The sequence below is a fragment of the Accipiter gentilis genome, chromosome 38 (genome assembly GCF_929443795.1).
Source record: "Accipiter gentilis chromosome 38, bAccGen1.1, whole genome shotgun sequence".
In the NCBI taxonomy this organism is placed as follows: Eukaryota; Metazoa; Chordata; class Aves; order Accipitriformes; family Accipitridae; genus Astur; species Astur gentilis.
Window position 1 is genome coordinate 345133 of NC_064917.1, and position 24259 is coordinate 369391.

At 70.4% G+C, this 24259-nt stretch overlaps 2 protein-coding genes across 2 annotated transcripts in view; both read right to left on the reverse strand.

The window, feature by feature from the left end:
* Positions 1-15719, reverse strand: part of LOC126035176 (plasma membrane calcium-transporting ATPase 3-like) — a 15953-nt gene extending 234 nt beyond the window's left edge. Inside the window, exons 1-23 of the mRNA XM_049793322.1 lie at positions 15641-15719; positions 12977-13123; positions 12149-12338; positions 11630-11827; positions 11065-11322; positions 10843-10968; positions 10635-10763; positions 9901-9942; positions 9589-9753; positions 9281-9495; positions 8436-8678; positions 7895-8136; positions 7448-7682; positions 7112-7291; positions 6819-6906; positions 6559-6665; positions 6089-6280; positions 5795-6008; positions 4505-4716; positions 2983-3090; positions 1445-1639; positions 329-429; positions 5-41 (exon numbers count right to left, since the gene is read on the reverse strand). Of these exons, the coding sequence (XP_049649279.1) occupies positions 5-41; positions 329-429; positions 1445-1639; positions 2983-3090; positions 4505-4716; positions 5795-6008; positions 6089-6280; positions 6559-6665; positions 6819-6906; positions 7112-7291; positions 7448-7682; positions 7895-8136; positions 8436-8678; positions 9281-9495; positions 9589-9753; positions 9901-9942; positions 10635-10763; positions 10843-10968; positions 11065-11322; positions 11630-11827; positions 12149-12326 (3465 nt within the window). The 5' untranslated portion in view covers positions 12327-12338; positions 12977-13123; positions 15641-15719. The remainder of the gene's footprint in view (positions 1-4; positions 42-328; positions 430-1444; positions 1640-2982; positions 3091-4504; positions 4717-5794; positions 6009-6088; positions 6281-6558; positions 6666-6818; positions 6907-7111; positions 7292-7447; positions 7683-7894; positions 8137-8435; positions 8679-9280; positions 9496-9588; positions 9754-9900; positions 9943-10634; positions 10764-10842; positions 10969-11064; positions 11323-11629; positions 11828-12148; positions 12339-12976; positions 13124-15640) is intronic.
* A 2707-nt stretch (positions 15720-18426) lies between these two features.
* Positions 18427-21473, reverse strand: LOC126035215 (red-sensitive opsin). The gene is made up of 6 exons (XM_049793379.1): positions 21288-21473; positions 20864-21160; positions 20355-20523; positions 20084-20249; positions 18750-18989; positions 18427-18592 (listed from the first exon to the last, which is right to left on the reverse strand). Exons 1-6 carry the CDS (start codon positions 21394-21396, stop codon positions 18479-18481), a joined length of 1095 nt encoding a protein of 364 aa, XP_049649336.1. The 5' UTR covers positions 21397-21473; the 3' UTR covers positions 18427-18478.
* Between the last annotated feature and the right edge of the window lie 2786 nt (positions 21474-24259).

Consider the following 24259-nt stretch of genomic DNA (forward strand, 5'->3'; position numbering starts at 1 on the left):
GGGCCCCCCAGCGAACTACGGAAGGCTCGGACCACCCGCATCTGGGGGGGGGGAAGGAAACGAGGGGGGGGGTCAGCGGGGAGGGGGTGCCCCTGCTGCCCCCCCCGAAACAGGAGACACCCCCCCCCCCCAAATCACCCCTGGGTGCCCCCCCCACCCCCTGGAGGCGCCCCCCCCAAAATGGGGACTGGGGGGGGGGGGGGGGGGGGAAATGGGGGGGGGGAGAATGGGGGGAGGGATGAGGGGGTGGGAAAAGGGGGGGGGGAGGGGGGTTGGGGGGGCTCTAAGTGTTTGGGGGGTCCCTGGGGTGTCCCCGGGGGACACTCACGGGCGGGGCTGCCGGGGGCGGGGCGGGCGAGGCGGGGGGGGGCGGGGCCGGGCGCCCCCCGGGCAGGAGCCGCTTCGCCGGAAGGTGCCGCCTACGGCCATCTGCGGGAGAGAAGAGAGGGGTCAGCGCCCCGGGGGTCGCGGGGTCAGAGGTCAGGGGTCACGGTGCTGCTCGGGGGCTGGGCGCCCCCCCCCCCCACGGAACAGCGCTGGGGGCTGTCGGGGCAGAGGTCGAGGGTCAGGGGCTGTAAGGGGCCCTGAGGGGCAAAGGTCAAGGGTCAGGGGGACCCTTGGGCTCAGGGTTCATAGAGGGCAGGCTCTGAGGCTGGGGGGTTCACATAGGGGCAGAGGTCAAGAGATCAGTGGGGTTAGAGGTGAAGGGTCAGCGGCGAAGGGTCAAGGGACCCCAATAGGGTCAGAGGCGAAGGGTCAGGAGGGATGAAGGGTCAGAGGCGAAGGGTCAGAGGTGAAGGGTCAGGAGACTCCTGCAGGGTCAGAGGTGAAGGATCAGAGGTGAAGGATCAGGGGAGTCCCATAGGGTCAGAGGAGTCCCAGAGGTGAAGGGTCAGGGGAGTCCCATAGGGTCAGAGGTGAAGGGTCAGAGGCGAAGGGTCAGGGGAGTCCCATAGGGTCAGAGGAGTCCCAGAGGTGAAGGGTCAGGGGACCCCAATAGGGTCAGAGGCAAAGGGTCAGGGGGTCCATAGGGTCAGAGGTGAAGGGTCAGGGGACTCCTGTAGGGTCAGAGGAGAAGGGTCAGGGGAGTCCCATAGGGTCAGAGGTGAAGGGTCAGGAGGGATGTAGGGTCAGAGGGCAAAGGGTCAGGGGACTCCCATAGGGTCAGAGGTGAAGGATCAGAGGTGAAAGGTCAGAGAAGTCCCATAGGGTCAGAGGTGAAGGGTCAGAGGAGTCCCATAGGATCAGAGGCGAAGGGTCAGGGGAGTCCCATAGGGTCAGAGGCGAAGGGTCAGGAGGGATGTAGGGTCAGAGGCGAAGGGTCAGGGGACCCCAATAGGGTCAGAGGCGAAGGGTCAGCCGGGGGTCTCCCCCCCCCCCCCCCCCGCCACGCGGGTCGGGGTCAGGGGTCGGAGGTCGGAGGCCGGGGCGGGTGGGCGCCCACCTGGGTCTGGATGCGGTTGAGGCCGCGCACCCAGAGCACCTGCCCCCGCCGCAGCTCCCGCTCCGCCGCGTCCACCTCCTCCTCCTCCTCCTCCTCCTCCTCCGACGCCGCCGCCGCCGCCCGCCGCCGCCGCCCCGCCGGGCCCGGCCCCGCCCCGGGGCACCGCAGCCGCCCCCCGGGCACCCACGCCATCACCTGGCGGGGTAACGAGGGCGCCGCGGTTAACGAGGGCTCCCCGGGCGCCTGCCCGCTCGGGGGGGGGCTGAAAGGAGGTGCCCTGGCGGGGGGCTAACGAGCAAAGGGGTCGGCAAGGTTAACGAGGGCATGGGGTTAACGAGGGTGCCAGGGTTAACGAGGGCACCAGGGTTAACGAGGGCATGGGGTTAACGAGGGCTCCCCAGGCACCTGCCCCCTTGGGGGTTAACGAGGTGCCCTGGTGGGGACTAACGAGCAAAGGGGTTGGCAAGTTTAATGAGGGCATGGGGTTAATGAGGGCACCGGGGTTAATGAGGGCGCCGGGGTTAATGAGGGCGCCGGGGTTAATGAGGGCATGGGGTTAAGAAGGGTGCCAGGGGTAACGAGGGCTCCCCAGGCACCTGCCCCCTTGGGGGTTAACGAGGTGCCCTGGTGGGAACTAACGAGCAAAGGGGTCTGCAAGTTTAATGAGGGCATGGGGTTAACGAGGGCGCCGGGGTTAATGAGGGCGCCAGGGTTAACAAGGGCACTGGGGTTAATGAGGGCACCAGGGGTAACGAGGGCGCCAGGGGTAACGAGGGCTCCCCAGGCACCTGCCCCCTTGGGGGTTAACGAGGTGCCCTGGCGGGGACTAACGAGCAAAGGGGTCTGCAAGTTTAATGAGGGCAAGGGGTTAATGAGGGCGCCGGGGTTAATGAGGGCGCCGGGGTTAATGAGGGCATGGGGTTAACGAGGGCGCTGGGGTTAAGAAGGGCGCCAGGGGTAACGAGGGCTCCCCAGGCACCTGCCCCCTTGGGGGTTAACGAGGTGCCCTGGCGGGGACTAACGAGCAAAGGGGTCGGCAAGTTTAATGAGGGCATGGGGTTAACGAGGGCGCCGGGGTTAATGAGGGCGCCAGGGTTAACAAGGGCACTGGGGTTAACGAGGGCGCCGGGGTTAATGAGGGCGCCAGGGTTAACAAGGGCACTGGGGTTAATGAGGGCACCGGGGGTAACGAGGGCGCCAGGGGTAACGAGGGCTCCCCAGGCACCTGACCCCTTGGGGGTTAACGAGGTGCCCTGGCAGGGGCTAACGAGCAAAGGTTAACGGGGCGCGGGGTGGTGGGGGTCAGCCCCTCGCGGGGTGGTGGGGGTCAGCCCCTCGCGGTAACGAGGGCGGGAGGTTAACGAGCCCAGGGCAGCCAAGCGGCTTAAGGAGGGCTCTCAGGCTTAACGAGGGTTTGGGGCGCAGCCCCTCTGGGGGAGGGGGGCACCCGGGGGGGACAAGGGGGGGGGTGTTGTGTGTGTCCCCCCCCCGGGGTCAGGGGTCGCCCGCGGGGTCAGGGGTCGCCCCCCGGTACGTACCTGCCCCCAGACGAGCTCGCCGACCCCCACGAAGAGGCACCACAGCCACTGCTCGGCGCTCAGCGGGGAGCAGCTGAAGGGCTTCCCCCCAAACTGCACGATGACGATCTGCGGGGGGGGGGGGGGGGGGGGCACAGAAAGGGGAGGGGGGGGGCTCAGTGGGGTCCCCAACCCCCCCGGCCAGGTCCCGTGGGGTCCCCGCGGGGTGACAGGGTGCCCCTGGGGAGCTGGGGTGGTCCAGAGAATCTCGTCGAGGTCTGGGGTCCCCGTGGGGTGCGAGGGTCCTCGTGGGGAGAAGAGGGGGTCCCGTCCCCCCCCCCGACCCCCCAAGTGAGGGGCCCCCATGGGTGCTGGGGGTCCCTATGGGTGACGGGGGGGGTCCCTTGGGGGTCCGCCTGGGGTCTCTGGGGCTGATGGGCGTCCCTACGGGGTCCCCATGGGTGATGGGGGTCTCTATGGGGTCCCTGGAGCTGCTGGGGGTCTCTCTGGGTGACAGGGGTCCCCGTGGGTGACGGGGGTCCCTCGGGGGTCCCCACAAGCTGCTGAGGGTCCCCATGGGTGACGGGGGTCCCTTGGGGGTCCCCACAGGCTACTGAGGGTCCCCATGGGTGACAGGGGTCCCTGGGGGGTCCCTCAGGGGTCCCCACAAGCTGCTGAGGGTCCCCATGGGTGACGGGGGTCCCTCGGGGGTCCCTTCGGGGTCCCCACAAGCCGCTGAGGGTCCCCATGGGTGACGGGGGTCCCTCGGGGGTCCCCATGGGTGACGGGTCCCTAGGTGGTCCCCACAAGCTGCTGAGGGTCCCCATAGGTGACGGGGGTCCCTCGGGGGTCCCCATGGCCCCCCTGCGCCCACCTGGAGGCGAAGGTGCCCAGGACGACGGAGCAGACGCTGGGGGCTGGCCCCCCCCTCCCCGCCTGGGTGTCCCCGGGGGGGGGGTCCCTGTGGGCCCCCCCCCCCCTCCCGTGTCCAGTGTCCCCACGGGTCACCTCCGCAGCTTGGGGGTCCCCGGGGCCCACCCGGATGCTGAAGGAGCCTGGGAGGATGGAGCAGAAGACGGGGGTCCCCGGGGGTCCCCTCCGTGCCTGGGTGTCCCCGCAGGGTCACCGTGGGCGCATCCGGGGGTCCCCACGCGTCCCCGCGGCCCGCCCGGGTGACGAGAGTGCCCCGGGCGACGGAGGAGGTAACGAGGTCCCCTGGGGAGCGGGGGGTCTCCGGGGGTCCCCTCCAACGCCGGGGGTCCCTCTGGGGCCCCGCTGTAGGTCACCTCCGCTTTTGGGGGTCCCCAAGGGTTCCCTCCACCTCTGGGGGTCCCTGCGGGTCCCCTCTATGCCTGGACATCGCCATGGGTGTCCCCCCGGACCTCCCTGCAGCCCGCCCGGACGGCAAAGGCACCTGGGACAACGGAGAGGACGACGAGGTCCCCGTCGGTCCCGTCCCCCCCCCGCCGCGCCAGGGCGACCCCCCACCGTGTTTGTGTGTCCATCCCCCCCCCCCCCCCCCCCCCACCGCGCCGCGGCCCACCTGGATGGCGAAGGTGCCCAGGACGATGGAGCAGAAGATGGGGTTGGCGAAGATGCCGTCGAAGACGTTCCTCTCGCCGTGGATCTTGCGGGCGTTGATCTCGTTGAAGAGCTGCATCATGACGAAGGTGTTGAAGATGATGGTGTAGTGCTCCGAGGGCGGCGAGTGCAGGGGGGCGTTGCGCCCGCTGTCGATGTCGAAGAAGACCTCCCCTGCGGGGTTTGGGGGGGGGGGGGGTCACCACCACCACCGCCCGCGACGGACCCCCGGCGGCTCCCAGCCTGCCTTGGGACGGGGGCGACGGCCACGGGACCTCCCACCGCATCTCACGTGGGACGCCCTTGGGAACGCGGCCATGGGCCACAGGACCTCCGCCGGCATCTCCCCTGGGATGCGGGACCACCCCGGGGACACGGCTGTGGGTGTGGGACCTCTCCTGGCATCTCCCGTGGGTGGTCAAGGGGCGTGGGACCACCCTGGGGACGTGGCCATGGACTGTAGGACCTCTCCCACCATCTCCCGTGGGTGCCCAAGGGATGTGGGACCACCCTGGAGACATGGCCATGGACTGTAGGACCTCTCCCACCATCTTCTGTGGGTGCCCAAGGGATGTGGGACCACCCCAGGGACACGGCCATGGACTGTAGGACCTCTCCCACCATCTCCCGTGGGTGCCCAAGGGACGCGGGACCACCCTGGGACATCTCCCGTGGGTGCCCAAGGGACGTGGGACCACCCTGGAGACATGGCCATGGACTGTAGGACCTCTCCCACCATCTCCCGTGGGTGCCCAAGGGATGCGGGACCACCCCAGGGACATGGCCATGGACTGTAGGACCTCTCCCACCATCTCCCGTGGGTGCCCAAGGGATGCGGGACCACCCCAGGGACAGGGACATGGACTGTAGAACCTCTCCCAGCATCTCCCGTGGGTGCCCAAGGGATGCAGGACCACCCCAGGGACGTGGCCATGGACTGTAGGACCTCTCTCACCATCTCCTGTGGGTGCCCAAGGGATCTGGGACCACCCCAGGGACACGGCCATGGACTGTAGGACCTCTCCCACCATCTCCCGTGGGTGCCCAAGAGATGCGGGACCACCCCAGGGACACGGCTGCGGGTGTGGGACCTCTCCCAGCATCTCCTGTGGGTGCCCGAGGGAAGCGGGACCTCTCCCGCCATCTCCTGTGGGGCGTGGGACCATCTCGGGGCCGCAGCTGCGGGATCCGGGCCCTCTGCTAACACCCCCCCCAGGGGAGCCCGGGCGCGACGGGCCCCGCGTCCACGCACCGACGAAGAGGAGGGTGAAGATGATGACGAGCTGGTAGGCGGCGTGGCCCAAGATGTTCTTCAGCATGGTGCGGGAGATGAGGGGCTTGTTGCGGCCGTAGGGCTTGCGCAGCAGCAGGGCCTCCGTGGGCGGCTCGGTGGCCAGCGCCAAGGAGGCGAAGGTGTCCATGATGAGGTTGACCCACAGCATCTGCACGGCCTTCAGCGGGGAGTCCTGCGGGACGCACGGATAACGTCCGTCTCCCCCTCGGCCCCCCCCCCCCCCGCCGCCCCTTCCTCCGTGTCCCCCCCAACCTGGGTGATGCAGGCCCCGGTGAAGGCCACCACCACGGCCACCACGTTGACGGTCAGCTGGAACTGGAGGAACTTGGAGATGCTGTCGTAGACGTTGCGGCCCCACATCACCGCCTTGACGATGCTGGAGAAGTTGTCGTCCGTCAGGATGATGTCGGACGCCTCCTTGGCCACGTCCGTCCCCGCGATGCCCTGGGGAGACCCGAGGGTGGGCGAGGAGAAGGGGGGAGGGACACACGACAACGACAGACCCCGAGACGGGGAGGGGTCGGGGGCTCCATCCAGGGACCCTCTGGGACGGAGATGGGGAAAACTGGGGGACGCTGGCGCGGGAACGAGGAGGTGCCCCGTGACGACGGTCCCCTGAAGGGGTGGAGAGGATTTGGGGAGCGCCGGGGACCCCCTGAGGGGGGAGAAGGGAGGGTGTGGGGGAGCCGGGGGCCGCGTTTTGGGGGGGGGGGGTGGGTTACCATGGCGAAGCCCACGTCGGCCTTCTTGAGCGCGGGGCCGTCGTTGGTGCCGTCCCCCGTGACGGCCACCACCTGCCGCTGGTCCCCGACGGTGCTGTCGATGATCCCTGGGGACGGGGCGCGGTGGGGAGCCCGAACGGCCGTTGGGCGCCCCCCGGCACCCCTCAGCACCCCCTCCGCCCCCCCCAACGAACACCCCCGCTCACCCCTAGACGCCCTCCTTGCCCCCCAGGTTCCCCCCTGCACCCCCCGCGCCCCACCTTTGACCAGGGTGTGCTTGTCGGTGGGCGACGACCGTGCCAGGACCCGCAGCTTGGGCCAGACCTTATCGAGGCGCTCCTGCTCGATCTGGGGGGGGGGCACGGGGGGGGCAGTGAGCCCCCCACTGCCCCCCAGGACAACCCCCAGCCCCTGTCCCCCAAACTGCAGGGCAGCCCCATGGGACAGCGCCCCAGTGCTCCCTGTTTCTGTCCGTTCCCCCCGCCCAAGGACCCTAACTCTCGCCCAATTCCTCCCCTCCCAGTGCTCCCAGTCCATCCCAGTGCTCCCATACCTCCCCCTTCTCGTTGCGGATGCGGCGGTTGAACTCCTTCCCCTCCAGGCAGAGCCAGTCCTCGCCGGCCGGCAGGATGCCGCACTTGGCCGCGATGGCCCGCGCCGTGTTCAGGTTGTCCCCCGTCACCATCCGCACCGTGATGCCGGCCCGCTGGCACTTACGGATGGCTTCGGGCACCTGCGGGCACCCCAGGGCGGTCAGGGACCCCCGAGAGACCCCACGTCCCGTCCCCCCGGCGTCCGCGCGTCCCTCCGCAGCCCCTCGCTGTGTCCCCCCCGCGCCCGCCGCCTCCCCCAACCCCCGCGTCCTCCGCGTGTTCCCCGTCCCCCTCACCTCGGGGCGCACGGGGTCCTCGATGCCGACGACGGCGATGCAGGTGAGCTCGCCCACGATGGCGGCCTCGTCGTCCCAGGGGGGTTCGGGGACAGGGGGAAAATCGCGGAAGGCCAGGACCAAGGTGCGCAGCCCGGCCGCCGCCATCGGTTCCACCACCTTCCGCACCACGTCCTCCCGGTCCCGCGGCCCGAAAGCCCGCGCCTCCCCGCCGACCCCCAGGATGGCGCAGCACCTGCGGGCACCGCAGAGAGAGGGGGGTCCGTGGGGGGCAAGACGGACCGGGAGCGGCGTCCCCCGAGCATCCCCGTCCCCACGAGATGGCGGCCCCGGGGTGGGAGCCCTCAGCGCCGCGGAAGGATCCCGTGGGGGGGGGTCGCCCGAGCGTCCCCATCCCCGCTGTGTCCCCAGGGAGGTTTTTGGGGCGCAGCCCCCCCCCCGCCTCACCTGCGCAGGAGGATTTCGGAAGCGCCCTTGCTGTAGAGGCGGAAGCCGCCAGCGGGCAGGCGGGTGACGGTGCTCATCGACTTGCGGACGGAGTTGAAGGTGTAGACCTTGTAGAGCCGTTCCTCGGGGACCTGCGCCCGCACCGCCTCGTAGTCCCGCCGCAGCGCCAGCACCAGCCCCAGCAGCGCGCACTCCGTCTTGTTCCCCACCTGCCGCGGCAGCCCCCCCGCCGTCTCGGGGGGCTGGGGGGACAGATACAGGGCGGTTAGGGCCGGTAGAGGGTGAGAGGGGCAGGTATGGAGGGGATACGGGGGGCAGAAAGCGGAGAGTGGGATCAAATAGGGGTCTCTGGGGGCGTTGAGTGACCCCCGCAGTGTCTGACACCACCCCCAGGGGTCCAGAGCCCCCCAGCTTTGGGCTCAAGCTCCCCCCAAGGGTCTCGGCCGCCCCCGGGGGGGGTCCTCAAAGGTGCCCCAGGCAGTAACAGGGTCCCCCGGGGGGTCTCGAAGGTCCCCCGGGTCCCTTCCCCCAGCCCCCTCACCAGGATCTTGGTGGTGTAGGCGCTGTTGATGGCGATGGCCTGGACGAGGAGGTCGAGGGTGCGGGGGGCGATGCTGGCGGGGTCGGGGGGGCTGCGGAAGTGGGTGTCCCCCAGGAAGGCTTGGACCACCGTCATGCGGTTGGTGGTGAGCGTCCCCGTCTTGTCGGAGCAGATGGCCGTGGCGTTGCCCATCGTCTCGCAGGCGTCCAGGTGACGCACCAGGTTGTTGTCCCGCATCATTTTCTGGGGGGGTGGGGGGAGAAGTGAGATGGGGGGGGCGCTGGGGAGGGGTAGGGGGGCACGCAGCGGCACCCCGGGGTGGGGGAAGGGGAGGGGGGGCGCGGCGGTAGCAGGGGCGGAGGGCTGGGACGGGTGTTCGGGGAGGATGGAGGGATGGACAGGCCCAGAGGACGGACAGACGGAGGGACAGAGAGCTCGGAGCGGACAAATGGGCTTGGAAGAGAGATGGAGGGGCGGACGGACGGAGAAGAGCTTGGAGGAGAGGCAGAGGGCCGGGGAAATGGATGGATGGACGTGGAGGACAGACAGAACGGTGGACAGATGGATGATCTCGGAGGACGGACAGGAACGGAGAAGACGGACAGAGACGCTTGGAGAAGGGACAGATGGACGGTCTACAGCGAGACGGACGAGTTTGAGGATGGACGGATGAAGGGAGGGGGGACCAGACGGACAGAAGAGCTCGGAAGACAGACAGACAGAAATGGAGAAGATGGGCAGGAACTCGGAGAACAGAGGACGGATCTGTGGCGGGGTGGAGGAGCTTCGAGGACAGGCGAGCCCGCAGGACAGGCGGACGGAGGGGGGCGCCGGGAGGGCCTGACCTTGACGGAGTAGGCGAGCGAGATGGTGACGGCCAGCGGCAGCCCCTCGGGGACGGCCACCACCAGGACGGTGACGCCGATGATGAAGAACTTGACCCAGTACTGGACGTAGACGGGGGTGCACTCGGCCAGCCAGGGCCGACCCTCCACCACGAAGGTCTCGATGACGAAGTAGAGCACCAGGATGATCACCGTCACCGCCGACATCACCAGCCCTGCCGCACAGCGCCTTCAGCCACCCGCCGGCGGTGGGGGACGGCGTCCCCATCCCCGCCCCCGGGGGGATCCCCGGCTATCCGGGCGCCCACCTGCCTTGCCGATCTGCACGGCCAGCTTGGTGAGCTTGCCCTGCAGCACCGACTTCTCCTTCTTGGGGCCGCTGCTCCGCTTCCGCTCCCGCTCCTCCACATCCCCCCCTTCCGCGCTCTTCAGCGGCTGCATTTCCATCGCCACCGCCCCGTCCTGCTTCTTGGCTGGGGACACCGACACGGCTCCGTCGGCGGCGAGGGGGGGGGAAAGACGGAGGACATGCACACACGGGGGGGGGGGGGGGGGGGGGGTGTCCGGGCGTGTCCCCCTGCCGCCGCCACCCCCTGCCCCAGCGAGGGACCCCGGCGCACCTTTGCTCTGCAGGTTCTCCACCGCACCGTCCTGGGGCTTCCCTGCGGCAGAAGGATGGACGGCGCCAGCGTCAGACACGGGATGAGACACGAGGGGGAAGGGACGGGGTTGGGGACCCCCTGGCACCCCCACATCAACCCAAACCGGGACGAGCCAGGGCCGGGAGAAGGACTCGGCTCCATCCGGGGACACCGAGAGCCCCTGGAGAGGGTGCGGGTGGGAGGTGATGAACCCCCAGTGCCCGGAGCCCGTCAGGAGTCACTCCAGGTTGAGGGAGACCAACGTCCAGAGGACCTCAGCCCACCTGGACTCAACGAGGAGTCACTCCGGATTGGGACAGCACTGGGACGGGTGAGCAGAGCCCGTCCCCAGTCAATCTAGAGCCAATGTGGAGTCGCTCGGGATTGGGACAGCACCGGAATGGGTGAGCAGAACCCATCCCTGGTCAATCCAGAACCAATGTGGAGTCACTCCGGATTGGGACAGCACCGGGACGGGTGAGCAGAGCCCGTCCCTGGTCAATCCAGAGCCAATGTGGAGTCACTCTGGATTGGGACAGCACCGGGACAGGTGAGCAGAGCCTGTCCCGGGTCAATCCAGAACCAATGTGGAGTCTCTCCGCTCCCAACCCCCAGGGACACAGGCATGAGGGGATGGAGCCCACGGAGAGGCCACGCACGACAGGGACAGCAGAACGGACGTGGGGACGGAGGGAGGGGGACCGGGCACCCACCTTTCTTCTCCTTCTTCTCCTCCTCCTCCTCCCCGCCGGCGCCCAGCAAGGTGAAGATGATGCCGCTCTGCGAGTTGACCCCCACTGCCGTCACCACCATCTTCCCCGAGCCCTCCATGACGTGGGTGCCTGCGCGGGGAGGCGAGGGGGGGGGTCACAGCGGGGCTCCCTGGCCCCCCGAACGCCGCCGGCCGCCCCCCCGCCTCACCCGAGAGCAGCATGGGGTCCTTGTCAACCGACTTGCGGACGTGATCGGACTCCCCCGTCAGCGCGCTCTCGTCGATCTTCAGGTCGTTGCCTTGGATCAGGACGCCGTCGGCTGGCAGCAGGTCACCTACGAGGGAGACCGCGTCACCCCGGCGCGCCCATCCACCCCGGCGTCGGGGCTGCCAGAGTCCCCGGCGCCCCCGTCTCCTTCCGTGGCACTCACCGTACTTGACCTGGGCGACGTCGCCCACCACCAGCTCGGCGACGGGGACCTGGGCCTGGCGGCCGTGGCGCACGACGGTGAAGCGCTGCTCCTGCTCAATGCGGCTCTGCAGCCCCCGGAACTGGCGTTCCTTGCTCCAGTCGTTGAAGGCGGTGACGAGGACGACGCAGGCCACCGACAGCAGGATGGCCGCCCCCTCGATCCAGCCCGCCTCCGCCTCCCCCTCGTCCTCCGTGCCCCCCGAGGCATGGCCGCAGACTGCGGGGTGAGGGGGGGGGGACGTCAGGACACGGGGGCGGGGGGACGTCGGGCCAGGATGGGGACAGGGCGATGCGGGGACGTGGCCGTGGGGCGGGACAGAGGGGGGCGCGGGGGGCGAGGTGAGCCGAGGGACGGGGACACGGGACGGGATGGGGGGGGACACACGACACAGGGACGAAGGGAGGCGATGGGGAAGCGGGGACAGCGTCCCTCCGTCCCCCGCCGCAGGGGGTCCCCCCCCAAACACCCCCCCCACCCCCCCCCAGGCTCCCCACCTTTGGCGTCCCCCGAGGCCCCCCCCCACCTTCGGTGTCCCCGCTGGGGGGGGCGTAGAAGGAGAGCCCCAGGGAGACGACGGCGGCCACCTCGAGGATGATGAGGGTGACGTCCTGCAGCGCTTCCCACACCAGCTCCACGAAGGTCTTGGGGCGCTTCGGGGGGATCCAGTTCTGGCCGAAGACCTGGCGCCGCCGGTCCAGCTCCGCCGCCCCCTCCGACAGCCCTGGGTGGGGAGGGGGGCACACCCGGACATCTGGGTCCCGTCCCCCCTCCCCTCCTGCATCGGGGGTCCCACGCAACCCCGGTGTCACCGCCCCTCCTCCTGCTGGGGTGCCCTGGGGTCCTGGGGGGGGGGGCAGCGAGGTCTCTGGGGGGGTCCCTGGAGGACAATGAGGTCCCGAGGGGCGTCCCTAGAGAACTCGGGGGGGGTCTCGGGGATGGGGGGGTCCCTAGAGAACTCTGACGAGGTCTTGGGGATGAGGGGGTCCCTGGAGGGGTCTCTAGAGGACAGGGAGGACTCAGGGGGGTCCCTGGGCGGTGTTACCGTCGGTGGGCGAGGTGCGGAGGCGGCGGCAGAGCCCGTGGACGTCCCCGTAGGCCTCCTGCACCTTCAGCAGGGCTTCGGCGCCGCGCAGCTCCATCAGCGCCCGCAGCTCCGCCAGGCTGCAGCCGAAGCCCCCCCCGGGGCCGGCCTCCCCCGCGCTGTTGGCCAGGTCCCCCATGGCGCCGGCGGCCTGCGGGGACGGGGACAGGGCAGGCTGGGGGGGCGCGAAGGGGACGGGGAGCGGGGGCATCGCTGGGGATATGGGACGGGGCTTGGGGACATCGTTAGGGGCAAGGGACGTTGTTGGGGACGTGGGACACAGCTTGGGGACAGCCCTGATGGCGTGGGGACGTCTTTAGAGGCAAGCGACAAGGCAAACAATTTGGGGACATCGTTAAGGATGAGGGACATCGTGGGGGACGTTATCAGGGATGAGAGAGGTCGCTAGGAACGCAGGGCATAACTTGGGGACGTCGTTAGGCACAAGGGATATCGTTAGGGACACAGGACGTGACTTGGGGACGTCGTTAGGCACAAGGGATATCGTTAGGGACACAGGACGTGACTTGGGGACGTTGTCAGAAACAAGGGACAGCACTGAGGCCGGGGGACATCGCTAGGGTCACGGGACGTGACTTGGGGACAGCATTAGGGACACGGGACATCGTTAGGGTCGCAGAACGTGACTTGGGGACATCATTAGGGACACGGGACGTGACTTGGGGACATCATTAGGGCCACGAGACATCACTCGGGACATCATCAGGGACACAGGACATGGCCTGGGGCCATTGTTGGGGAGCTGGGGCGCTGCCGGGGGTCTCTCACCTGCTCAGCGGTGACGGTGACGGTGGCGGGGCCTGGGGGGGGTCATGCCGGGGGGCCCCCCCTGGCTGGTCGCTCGCCCCCGCGGGGGGGCCAGGCCATGGACGGCGCCGGGGTCAGGGGCGGCCGCCCCCCCTGCCCGGGCCACACCTGGGGACACGGCCGTCACCCGTGGCCCAGCACGGACCAGTCACTCCCAGGCCATCACCTCCCTTCCCCAGCAAAGCCCTGCCCCCTCCCTACACACCAGCATCTCCCAGTCCCCCCAGTGACCCCCAGCTGCCTCAGAATAGCCCAGCCCCCCCCCAAAACTGCGAGTTCCTCCAGATCTCCCAGTAACTCCCAGTTCCCCCAACAAATCCCTCAAACTCCCAGAGCTCCCAATTCTCTCAGCAAATCCCAGTAGCTCCCAGCGATCCCAGTAATTTGCAGTCTTCTCACGTTCTCCTCCCCCAGTAATCCCCAGTACACAATTCCCTCAGTTACTCTCAGAAACTCCCAGTTCCCCCAGTAAATCCCAGCAGCTCCCCCTCTTCTTACATTCCCTCTCCCCAGTTCCTCCAGTAAGTCCCAACCCGTAACACCCTCAGTAAATCCCAGTAGCTCCCAGCTGCCCCAGTAACCCTCACTCCACAATTCCCTCATCAGTCCCAGTAACTCCCAGTCTGCCCAGTAACAGCGAGTCCCACCAGTTCCCACAGTAAGTCGTGGTTTCCCCAGTAACTCCCAGTTCCCCCAGTAACGGCAAGTCCCACCAGTTCCCACAGTAACTCCCAGTCTGCCCAGTAACTCCCAGTTCCCCCAGGAACAGTGAGCCCCACCAGTTCTCCCAGTAACGGCAAGCCCCACCACTTCCTATAGTAACTCCCAGTCTGCCCAGTAGCTCCCAGTTCCCCCAGTAACGGCAAGTACCACCAGTTCCCACAGTAACAGCGAGTCCTACTAGTTCCCCCAGCAGCTCCCAGTTCCCCCAGTAACGGCAAGTCCCACCAGTTCCCCCAGTAACTCCCAGTCTGCCCAGTAGCTCCCAGTTCCCCCAGTAACGGCAAGTACCACCAGTTCCCCCAGTAACAGCGAGTCCCACTAGTTCCCCCAGCAGCTCCCAGTTCCCCCAGTAACGGCGAGTCCCACCAGTTCCCCCAGTAACTCCCAGTCTGCCCAGTAGCTCCCAGTTCCCCCAGTAACGGCGAGTCCCACCAGTTCCCCCAGCAGCCCCCAATTCCCCGCAGCCCCCCCCCACCGTGCCCTCGGCCGCTCCTCCCTCCGCCCAGGCCCCGCCCCCCGCGCCCGTCCATCCCACAGCGGCGGCCAATGAGCGGCGGGCAGGGGCGGGGCCAGCGCGGCTGGGCTCCGCCCCCGGCCCTGCGGCGGGCGCGCGAGGACTGCGCCAAAGGGGGGGGCGGGGCGCCCCCGGCCCGGCTCTGCCCCCGCAACGGGGGGGGGGGGGAAGGGGGCGGGGGCACGCGCGTGTGCAAGCCCCGCCCCCCGGGCCCGGCACACGCGTGTGCGTGGGACGGGGGACACGGGGACACGGACACGCGCGCAGAGACACCCCACCCCCCCCACCGGCCCCCCGCGTGCCAGAGCCCCGGCCCCGGCGCGCTCCCACGCGCGTGTGCTCTCGACGCCCTCGCACGCGCGCGTGCCGCCGGCGCCTCGGCGTGCTCGCACGCGCACCCGCCCTCGACGCCCTCGCACGCGCGCGTGCCGCCGCTGCCCCGACGCGCTCCCGCCCTCGACGCCCTCGCACGCGCGCGCGCCCTCGACGTCCCTGCATGCGCGCGCGCACGCCCACCGGTACGGCCCGGACACGCGCGTCCCCTGGCGCGCTTGCACGCGTGCGTGCCGCCAGCGCGCCTGTCCAGGCGTGCGCCCCGGCCGTCCTCGCACACGCGTGTGCCCTCAGCGCGCCGACAGGCACGTGTACCCCCTGTACCCGTGCGCCCCGGCCCGCCTGCGCACACGTGTGCGCACCGGCACACCCGCACGCACACGCGTGCGCCCACGGCCCGCCCCCGCACGCAGGTGCCCCCCCAGCACACGCGTGTGCCCCCAGAAGCCCCAGCACGCACAGGGCCCTCCCCCAGGCCGTCGCACACGCGTGTGATCGCACCAACCGCCCCCCCCGCTCCCCCCCCCCCACCTCCCCGCAGGGCTCCCCGGCAAGGCCCCAGCCCCCCACTCCCCCCATCACCAGGGACCCCCACAGTGCCCCCCATCCCCCCGCAACACAACACCCGGCCCTGTGTGGTGCCGTGACCCCCCCGAAACGAAGCTGCGCCCCCCCAAACGCCCCCCCCACCTCGACAATCCCCCCACCCCCCCCACCGCCGGCAGCACCGCAGTGCCATAACGGGCCCACGGGGGCGCAGAGCCTGCTGCCCCCCCCACCCCCGCGCACTGCCCCGACCCCCACCCCACGCAACGCACACAGACACCCCCTCCCCGTTTACAGCGCCCCCCCCCTTTTACAATACACCCCCCTTTTGCCAACCAGCCCCCCCCTCCCCATTCGCAACGGACCCCCTCCCCCTTTCCAACGCTCCCCCGATTTGCAACCCCCTCCATTTACACTGCCCGCCTCCCCCCCACGCAGGACACTCCCTCCCCATCCCCGGTTCCCCCCCCCCCATCCCCGGTTCCCCCCCCCACCCCCACCCCCCATACCGGCCCATGGGTCCCGGCGCTGCGGCGGTGCCCGAGGCGCGGCGCGCTGCGGGCCGGGGGGCGGGGGCCGGAGGGGCGGGGCTTGGGCGGTGGAGAGGGCGGGGTCACGAAGACACGCCCCCACCCGGCGCGCACACACAGACAAGCGGGCACGCCCCCTCCGCCGCCTGTAGCTGACCCCGCGTGTCCCCCGTGGGTGACCCCCGCGAGTCCCGGGACAGGGACACAATCCACCCCCCACACCCCCGGCCGCAGCCCCTTGTTCACCAGCACCGGGGGACACGGGGGACCCTGGGGATGCGGAGGGAGAGCGGGCAGGGGCAGGATGACTGGGCTCCTTCCTTGGCAGGGGTGGGTCCCAGCCATGGCAGATGTCTATTGGAGCCCCAGTAAGACCAGTTGGATTGGGGGAGGGAAAACCAGTATCCTCCCACCACCACCTTGAACTGGTCTGGGAGCACGAGGATGCCAGTGCTCCCAGTCCCTTCGAGGGACTTGTCCGCTGTGTCCCCCCTCCTCCACACCGGACCCTTCCCTCCCGTCCCAGGACGGACCCCCAGCGCCCACTCCTCCACCTGTGCCTCGCTCCGCCTCCACACCCGGCCCACCGCACGGGCACCGGGGCCGGGCATCGGTCCCACCGCGCACACACCTGGGGGCCGGGCACTCAGATGGGCCTCCCTGGCACCGCAGCCTCCGCCGGGGCTTCGCCGGCGGCCACGCAGGGTGTCTGCCTGCCTCGGCCGCCATGGTGGGGCTGAGGGAGCCCGGACCGGGCTCGGTTACCTCAGAGACGGGGAGAAACCCCCGACCGTCCCCCACAGCCCCCGGCCCCGGCCGGGCTTCGGGACAAAATGGCGCCCCCTCCCGCCAATGCTCCCTCAAGCGGCGGGGGCGGGGCCGGGCGCCACTGCCGCCAATCAGAGCGCCTCTTCCTCTTCCCCCCCCACCCCCCGCTGCTCCCCGCCAATCGCAGCGCGGCGCTCGCGCGATGGGCACGTGCACCACCCCCTTCCCGCCGAAAACAGCGCGCCGCTCCTCCCCTCCGCCCTGCCAATCAGCGCCGGCGCGCGCGCCCCTCCCGCCGTTTTTAGCCAATCGGACCGCGCAGCCGCCCCCCGCCACGTGGCAGCCACCGCCCCCCCCCCCGACCCTTCAGCCAATCGGAGCGCAGCGCTCGCGCGGCGGCCACCTGTTACTGCCACTCCAGCCCTTTAACAGACGCGGCGCGTGCCATTCCCGCCCTTTTTTCAGCCAATCAGCGCGGGCGCGCGCCCACTCCCCCGCCCTTTCCAGCCAATCGGAGCGCAGCGCTCGCGGGGCGGCCACCCGTTCCCGTCACTCTTGTCCGGGGTGGGTGGGGGTGTGTGTGTGTGGGTGAGTGTGCGCACCATTCCCGCCCTTTTTCAGCCAATCAGCGCGGGCGCGCGCCATTCCCGCCCTTTTTCAGCCAATCAGAGCGGGCGCGTGCCATTCCCGCCCTTTTTTTCAGCCAATCAGAGCAGGCGCGCGCCTGCCTTGGTTTCAGCTGGGGCAGAGTTAACTGTCGTCCTCGTCGTTTGGGTTCAGTATGTGAAAAATGTCGGTAAGGCTGATGTTTGCAGTTGCTGCTAAGCCGTTTTCAGCTTCTCATGCCCGGCTGGAGGGGCACAAGACGTTGGCACAGGACGTAGCCAGGGCTCCTGGCCCAGACTGGCCAACGGGGTTTTTCCATACCACGGGGCATAAACTGGGAGGACTGGTGGCAGGGAATCGCCAATCGGGGACCAGCAGGGTGTCGGTCGGCGGGTAGTGAGCAATCGCCCCGCGCGCCATTTGTACGTCCCAACCCTTTTATCGCTGCTGTTGCCGTTTTATTGGCGTTACCCTTAGGAGTTCCTTCTTGCGCGGCGGCCACCTGTCCCCGCCACTCCAGGCGTTGAGGGCTCGGCACGTGCCATTCCCGCCGTTTTTCAGCCAATCGGGGCGGGCGTGCGCCGCTCCCGCCCTTTTTCCGCCAATCAGGGCGCGGCGCTGCAGGGCACGCCGCCGCGTCACCGCTCTCCCCCCGCCCCGCCCCGCCGCTGCCACCCGCTCGCCGCGTGCACCCCACCCCCACCCCCTCCCTTCCCGCCGCAGCCAATCAGAAGGAGGAGGGAGCGCCACCTCCCCTCCCCTCCCCTCCCCTCCCCTCCCCTCCCCTCCCCTCTCCTCTCCGCCAATGGGCGCGGGCGGGGCGTGGCCAGCCGCCGGGCGGCGGTGACGTCTCCTGCCGGTGCGGCCCCGTCCCCCGCCGCCGCCGCCGCCGCCGCCGCCGCCGCCGCCGTTTGAAATCGCTGACGGCGACGGGAGCCCCCGCCCCTTCTCCCCAATCCGGCGCGCCGCATTGGCCGCCGCCCCTCCCCTCGCCCTCTATCTGATTGGCCGCTTGGCGCCGCGGCCCGCCCTCCCTCTCGCCCTCCCCTTCGGCGCGGAAGTGCGGCGCAGAGCGCGCCCCGCCCTCCCCGGTGACGTCCCCGCCCCCTGATTGGAGGGAAGCGCGGCGCTCCCTTCCGACTGGCCCGGGTCCGGGGGCGGGCGTGCGCCCGAGACTGACATCCCCTTGGACCAACAGCTGCGCGGCGCGCCGCCGAGGGGCGCCTCCCTATTGGCCGTCAGCCTGGCGGGGGGCGGGGCGCGGCGCCCACCTTCGCACCCCGCGGGAAGGGACCGGCGTCGTGTCCGCGGGCGCGGGGATCTTGGGGGGGGGGGTATCCCACCGCAGAGGCTGATGGGAAGGCGGAGTCCTCCGGGGGAGGCCGACACCATTCCGGGGGGTACAAACCTTTATTGGGGGGCGGGAGGGGGCCGGGGGGGGCCCTACGCGGGCGAGACGGAGGAGTTGGAGACGGAGGAGACCTCGGTGCGGGAGGTGGAGACCTCGGAGCCGTCGTCCACCTTCTTCCCGAAGAGCTGCAGGATGCAGTTGCGGAACTGCGGGGGCGGGGGGGGGGGGAGAGAAAAGGGCGTGTCAGGGGCGGAGGCGTGGCGCTACCGCCCGCGCCCGCGCCCCGACCCCGCCCGCCGGCCTTTCCGCTACCGCCCCGACCCCGCCCGGCGGCCTTTGCGCCGAATCCCGGCGGCGTCCCACCTGCCGGTTCATGAAGACGTAGATGATGGGGTTGTAGATGGTGGCGCTCTTGGCGAAGTAGGCGGGCAGGGCGGCGGCCAGCGGGTGGAAGGCGTAGCCGGGGTTGGCGGCGGCGAAGCAGGCGAAGATGGTGTAGGGCCCCCAGCAGAAGCAGTAGGCCACGATCATCACCACCACCATGCGCGACACTTCCTTCTCCGCCTTCTGCGTCGACTCCGATTCCTTCTGCTGGGCGGCGACCTGCGGGCCGAGGGGGGGAAGGAGGGAGGGGGCTCAGAGGGGGGGGGGGCGGTTGGGCTCCCCGGGGGGAGGGGGGGCGATTAGGCTCCCGGGGGGCTGTAGGGGGGAGATGGGGGGCCATGGAGGGGTTTGGGGGGGGGGGAGATGGGCTCCAGGGGGGCTGTAGAGGGTCTGGGGGGGGAGAGATGGGCTCCAGGGGGGCTGCAGGGGGGAGATGGGGGGGCTGCGGAGGGGTTTGGGGGGGGGGAGAGGGGCTCCTGGGGGGCTGCAGGGGGGAGATGGGCTCTGGGGGAGCTCCAAGGGGGGCTGTGGGGGGAGATGGGGGGGCTGCAGAGGGGTTTGGGGGGGGAAAATGGGCTCCTGGGGGGCTGTAGAGGGTCTGGAGAGATGGGCTCCAGGGGGGCTCCAAGGGGGCTCCAAGGGGGGCTGTGGGGGGAGATGGGGGGGCTGCGGAGGGGTTTGGGGGGGGGAGAGGGGCTCCTGGGGGGCTGCAGGGGGGAGATGGGCTCTGGGGGAGCTCCAAGGGGGGCTGTGGGGGGAGATGTGGGGCTGTGGAGGGGTTTGGGGGGGGGGAGATGGGCTCCTGGGGGGCTCCAAGGGGGCCTGGGGGGGGAGATGGGGGGCCGTGGAGGGGTTTGGGGGGGGGGAATTGGGCTCCCAGGGGGCTGCAGGGGGGGGAGATGGGTTCTGGGGGAGCTCCAAGGGGGGCTGTGGGGGGAGATGGGGGGGCTGCAAGGGGGGGGTCTGGGGGGGAGATGGGCTCCAGGGGGGCTGTAGAGGGTCTGGGGGGGGGGAGATGGGCTCCAGGGGGGCTCCCTCGTGGGCTGTGGGGGGAGATGGGCCCCATGGGGGTGTCTAGGGGAGGGAAATGGGCTCCCGGGGGGCTCTATGGGGGGGGATGGCCCCCACAGGGGCTCCAAGGGGGGGTGGGGGGGGGGGAGATGGGCTGCAGGGGGGCTCCCTGGGTGTCTGCGGCAGGTCTGCGTGGGGAGACGGGCTGCCGGGGGCTCTCGAGGAGATCTGGGGAGCTCTGCGGGGTGGGGGTGGGCTCCCCGGACGCCCCCCCTCCCCCCCTCCTCCGCCGCCCCACTCACCGCCCGAATGGCCAGCCAGACTTGGAGGTAGCAGAGGATGATGATGGTGAGGGGGAAGAAGCAGCAGGTGACCATCAGCACCACCATGTAGGACTGCACCCCCGGGTCCGAGCTGCCGCTGAAGACGTCGGGGCCGCAGGACGTCTTCAGCCCGTGGGGCCAGTACCTGGGGAGGGGGGGGCAGAACGGGACAGACGCGTGGGGCGAGGGGTCGCCGTGGGGCCCGCTGCCCCCCCCCCCCCCAAAACTCATCGCGGTCCCCCCGCCCCACCTGCTCCAGCCGAAAATGGGAGGCGCGGTCCAGGCGCAGGACCAGATCCAGGAGAAGAGGATGCCGGCCACCGCCAGCTTCCCGTCGAATTTGATGTTGCCGAAGGGTTTGCAGACGACGAACCACCGCTCCCAGGAGATGATGGCCAACGACCACAGCGCCGTGATGCCTGGGGTGGGGGGGAGAAGGAAGGGGTGGGGGGTCAGGGGGGGCCGCCCCACGGCGTACGGCCCCTCGGCGCCCGGCTCCGGGGGTCTCGGTGTATCCTCTAGCCCGGCCGGGGCTGTGGCGTGGGGTGCTCGGCCCCCCCCTCTACCCGGGGTCCTGCCCCGCATCTCAGCCCCACGGCTCTGTGCTGTGGGTCACCCTCCGGCCCTGTGGTCCTGCCCCGCGGGGGGGGCTTGGGACCCCCATCTCTGCCCCACGGCTCCCAGCACCCCACAGACCCACTCCCCAGCCCTGCCCCACGCCCCCCCCCGGCACTCCCCGGGCAGACCGGCGGGTCTCACCGCAGGCGGAGACGGTGTAGCCCTCGATGATGCAGAGCGGGTGACCCAGGACGAAGTAACCGAAGATCTGGTTGATGACGCTGATGGTGCTGGCGATGACGGTCTCCCCCAGGTCGGCCACCGCCAGGTTGACCAGGATCCAGTTGAGGGGGTGACGCAGCTTCTTGAACTTCCAGGTGGCCACCAGCACCAGCCCGTTGGTGAAGACGGAGGCCACCACCACGAAGATCATCCACAGCGAGGTCAGGTTGTAGACCCACCGCGGGGCGATGTGGTAGTTGGGACCCTCAAAGGGACCTGGGGCGGCGGAGAAAAGGCGGGGAAGGGGGGGGGGGGGGGGAGAGGGCGGTCGGCGTTCGTCCCGCACCGTCCCCCGCCTCCGTGCGTTTCCCCCCCACCTCCGCCGCCGGCGCCGGCCGCTCACCGCGGGTGTTGTTGCTGTTGGTGTAGGTGAAGACGCTGTCCCGCGTCGTGTCCTCGTCCTCGTGCCGCCGGCGCGCCGCGAACACCGCCGTCTCCCAGCCCGCCGCCATGTCGCCTAGCCGAGGAAGGAGACCGAGGACCTTTGGGCGGGGGGGAGAGCGGATGTCGGCGTCGGGCTCTGCCGCCCGCCGCCCGCTCCCCGCTTCTTATACCCACCCCCCCGGGATTAGCCCCCCGTCCCCCCCAAAGCCCCCCTGATCCCTTAATTGGGCCGCGGGGATCAGGGGGCCCCCCCGGCCCGGCCCGGCCTCACCCGCCCGCTTTGCCGAGCAGCCGGGGTGAGCGCTGATTGGGATTGACGCCGAGGGCTAATCCCGTCACCCGCAATTTCCTGACGGCCCGTTTGGCTAACGAGGGCGCCCAGCGGACCCCCCCCCCCCAGCCCCCCGCCCGGGGTCTGGGCCCGTGGGGCAGCGGGACGGGGCCCGCGGCCATCACCGGCCCTCCCGGCACGCGGCACGGCCGGCGTTCCCGCATCCCGCCCCACGGGCGGGACGACCCCACGCTCTCCTGCCCCGCAACACGGGGCGCTGGGACCCCCTCCTGCCCCACGGCGGGGTGCTGGCACCCATCCTGCCCCACGTAGCGGGGTCTTGAACCCCCTTCCCGCCCCACGGCGGGGTGCTGGGACCCCTCCTGCCCTATGGCAGGGTGCTGGCAACCATCCCGCCCCATGGCGGGGTGCTGGCACCCATCCTGCCCTACATAGCGGGGTCTTGAACCCCCTCCCGCCCCATGGCGGGGTGCTGGCACCCATCCTGCCCCATGTAGTGGGGTTTTCAACCCTCTCCTGCCCCATGGCGGGGTGCTGGCACCCATCCTGCCCCATGGCAGGGTGCTGGCACCCATCCTGCCCCATGTAGTGGGGTTTTGGCACCCATCCTGCCCCATATAGCGGGGTCTTGAACCCCCTCCTGCCCCATGGCAGGGTGCTAGGCCTCTTCCCACCCCGTGGTGGGGTGCTGGCACCCATCCTGCCCCATGTAGTGGGGTTTTCAACCCTCTCCTGCCCCATGGCGGGGTGCTGGCACCCATCCTGCCCCATATAGCGGGGTCTTGAACCCCCTTCCTGCCCCACGGCGGGGTGCTGTGACCCCTCCTGCCCCATGGCAGGGTGCTGAGCCCCTTCTCGCCCCACGGCGGGGTGCTGGCACCCATCCTGCCCTACATAGCTGGGTGTTGAAACCTCTCTCCCCCCATAGCGGAGCACTAGGCCCTTTCTCACCCCACGGCGGGGTGCTGGACCCCTCCTGCCCCACGGCGGGGTGCTGGACCCCCTCCTGCCCCACGGCGGGGTGCTGGGCCCCCTCCCGCCCCACGGCGTCGGGGCGCTGACGCTCATGGGGCCCGACAGATCGCGGTCATGGGGCCAAGGCGGTTACATCACCGGGGGGGGGGCTGCGGCGCGGGGCCAAGTAGGGCACGGGGGGAACGGGGCCACCCCCCCAACCCCCCCACCTCGCCCCAGCACCCTTAAAAATAACCCGCAGCCTTAATTAGCAATTAGGCCGGGGGGGGGGGGGGGGGGATTAACGAGGGGGGCCCCAAAGGTTGGGGGCCGTCGCCCTGCTCTACCCCGACGGGGGGGTCCGCAGGGGGTGCGGGGTTTGGGGGTGCTCCCCGGGGACCCATCGCCCCAAAGGTGCCCCCCAGCCCCGACCCTAATCCTCTCCGGCGCAACCGGGAGCCGCCCCCCCACGCCCCCCCCCCCCCCCCCCTAATCCAGGGATTTTCGGGTCGCCCCAGGGGAGTCCGATTAGGGGGGACACTGGAAATTTTAATCCCCCGGGAGGGGAAAAGGGGGCGCGGCGGCGGCGGCGGTGGGGAGAACGGGGCGCAGCGCGTGGGGTGCGCCGGTGGGGTGCGGGACCCCCGTTTTGGGCGAGGAAAGGGGTGAGGGGGGTGGGCTGCCCCGTGGGGGGGGGGGGGCTGTGGGGTGGGGGGAGCCCCCCGTGTGGGGCAGGCGGGTTGAGGGGGGGGGTCCTGTGGGGGTGTCGGTGCCCCCCGCTCCCTGTCTCTCTCCCCACAGCACCCGGGGGGCAGCCGGACCCCGCTGGAGCCGGGGTGGGTAAGTGCCGTGGGGCTGGGGGGCGGGTGGGGGTGTGGGGGGGGGTTTGGGGACGTCACGGGTGCTGTAGGGCGGCCGTGGGGACACCACGGGTGATGTGGGGTGCGTGGGGCCGCTGTGGGATGCCACAGGGTGCCGTGGGGCACAGCGGGGTGCTGTGGGACACAGTGGGGTGCTGTGGGGTGCCGTGGGGCACAGTGGGGTGCTGTGGGACGTGATGGCGTGCTGTGGGACACAGTGGGGTGCTGTGGGGTGCTGTGGGACACAGTGGGGTGCCGTGGGGCACAGTGGGGTGCGGGTGCTGTGGGACGTGATGGGGTGCCGTGGGACACAGTGGGGTGCCGTGGGGTGCCGTGGGGCACAGTGGGGTGCTGTGGGACGTGATGGGGTGCTGTGGGATACAGTGGGGTGCTGTGGGGTGCTGTGGGATGTGATGGGGTGCTGTGGGACACAGTGGGGTGCCGTGGGGCACAGTGGGGTGCTGTGGGGTGCCGTGGGGCACAGTGGGGTGCCGTGGGGTGCTGTGGGACACAGTGGGGTGCTGTAGGGTGCTGTGGGATGTGATGGGGTGCTGTGGGACATAGTAAAGTGCCGTGGAACACTGTGGGGTGCCGTGGGACACTGTGGGGTGCTGTGTGGGGCTGCTGTGGGGCACCATGGGGTGCTGTGGGGTGACGTGGGGTGCTGTGGGACACAGTGGGGTGCTGTGGGGTGCTGTGGGACATAGTGGGGTTCCATGGGACATAGTGGGGTGCTGTGGGACACTGTGGGGTGCTGTGTGGGGCTGTGGGGCTGCTGTGGAGCACCATAGGGTGCTGTGGGGTGATGTGGGACACAGTGGGGTG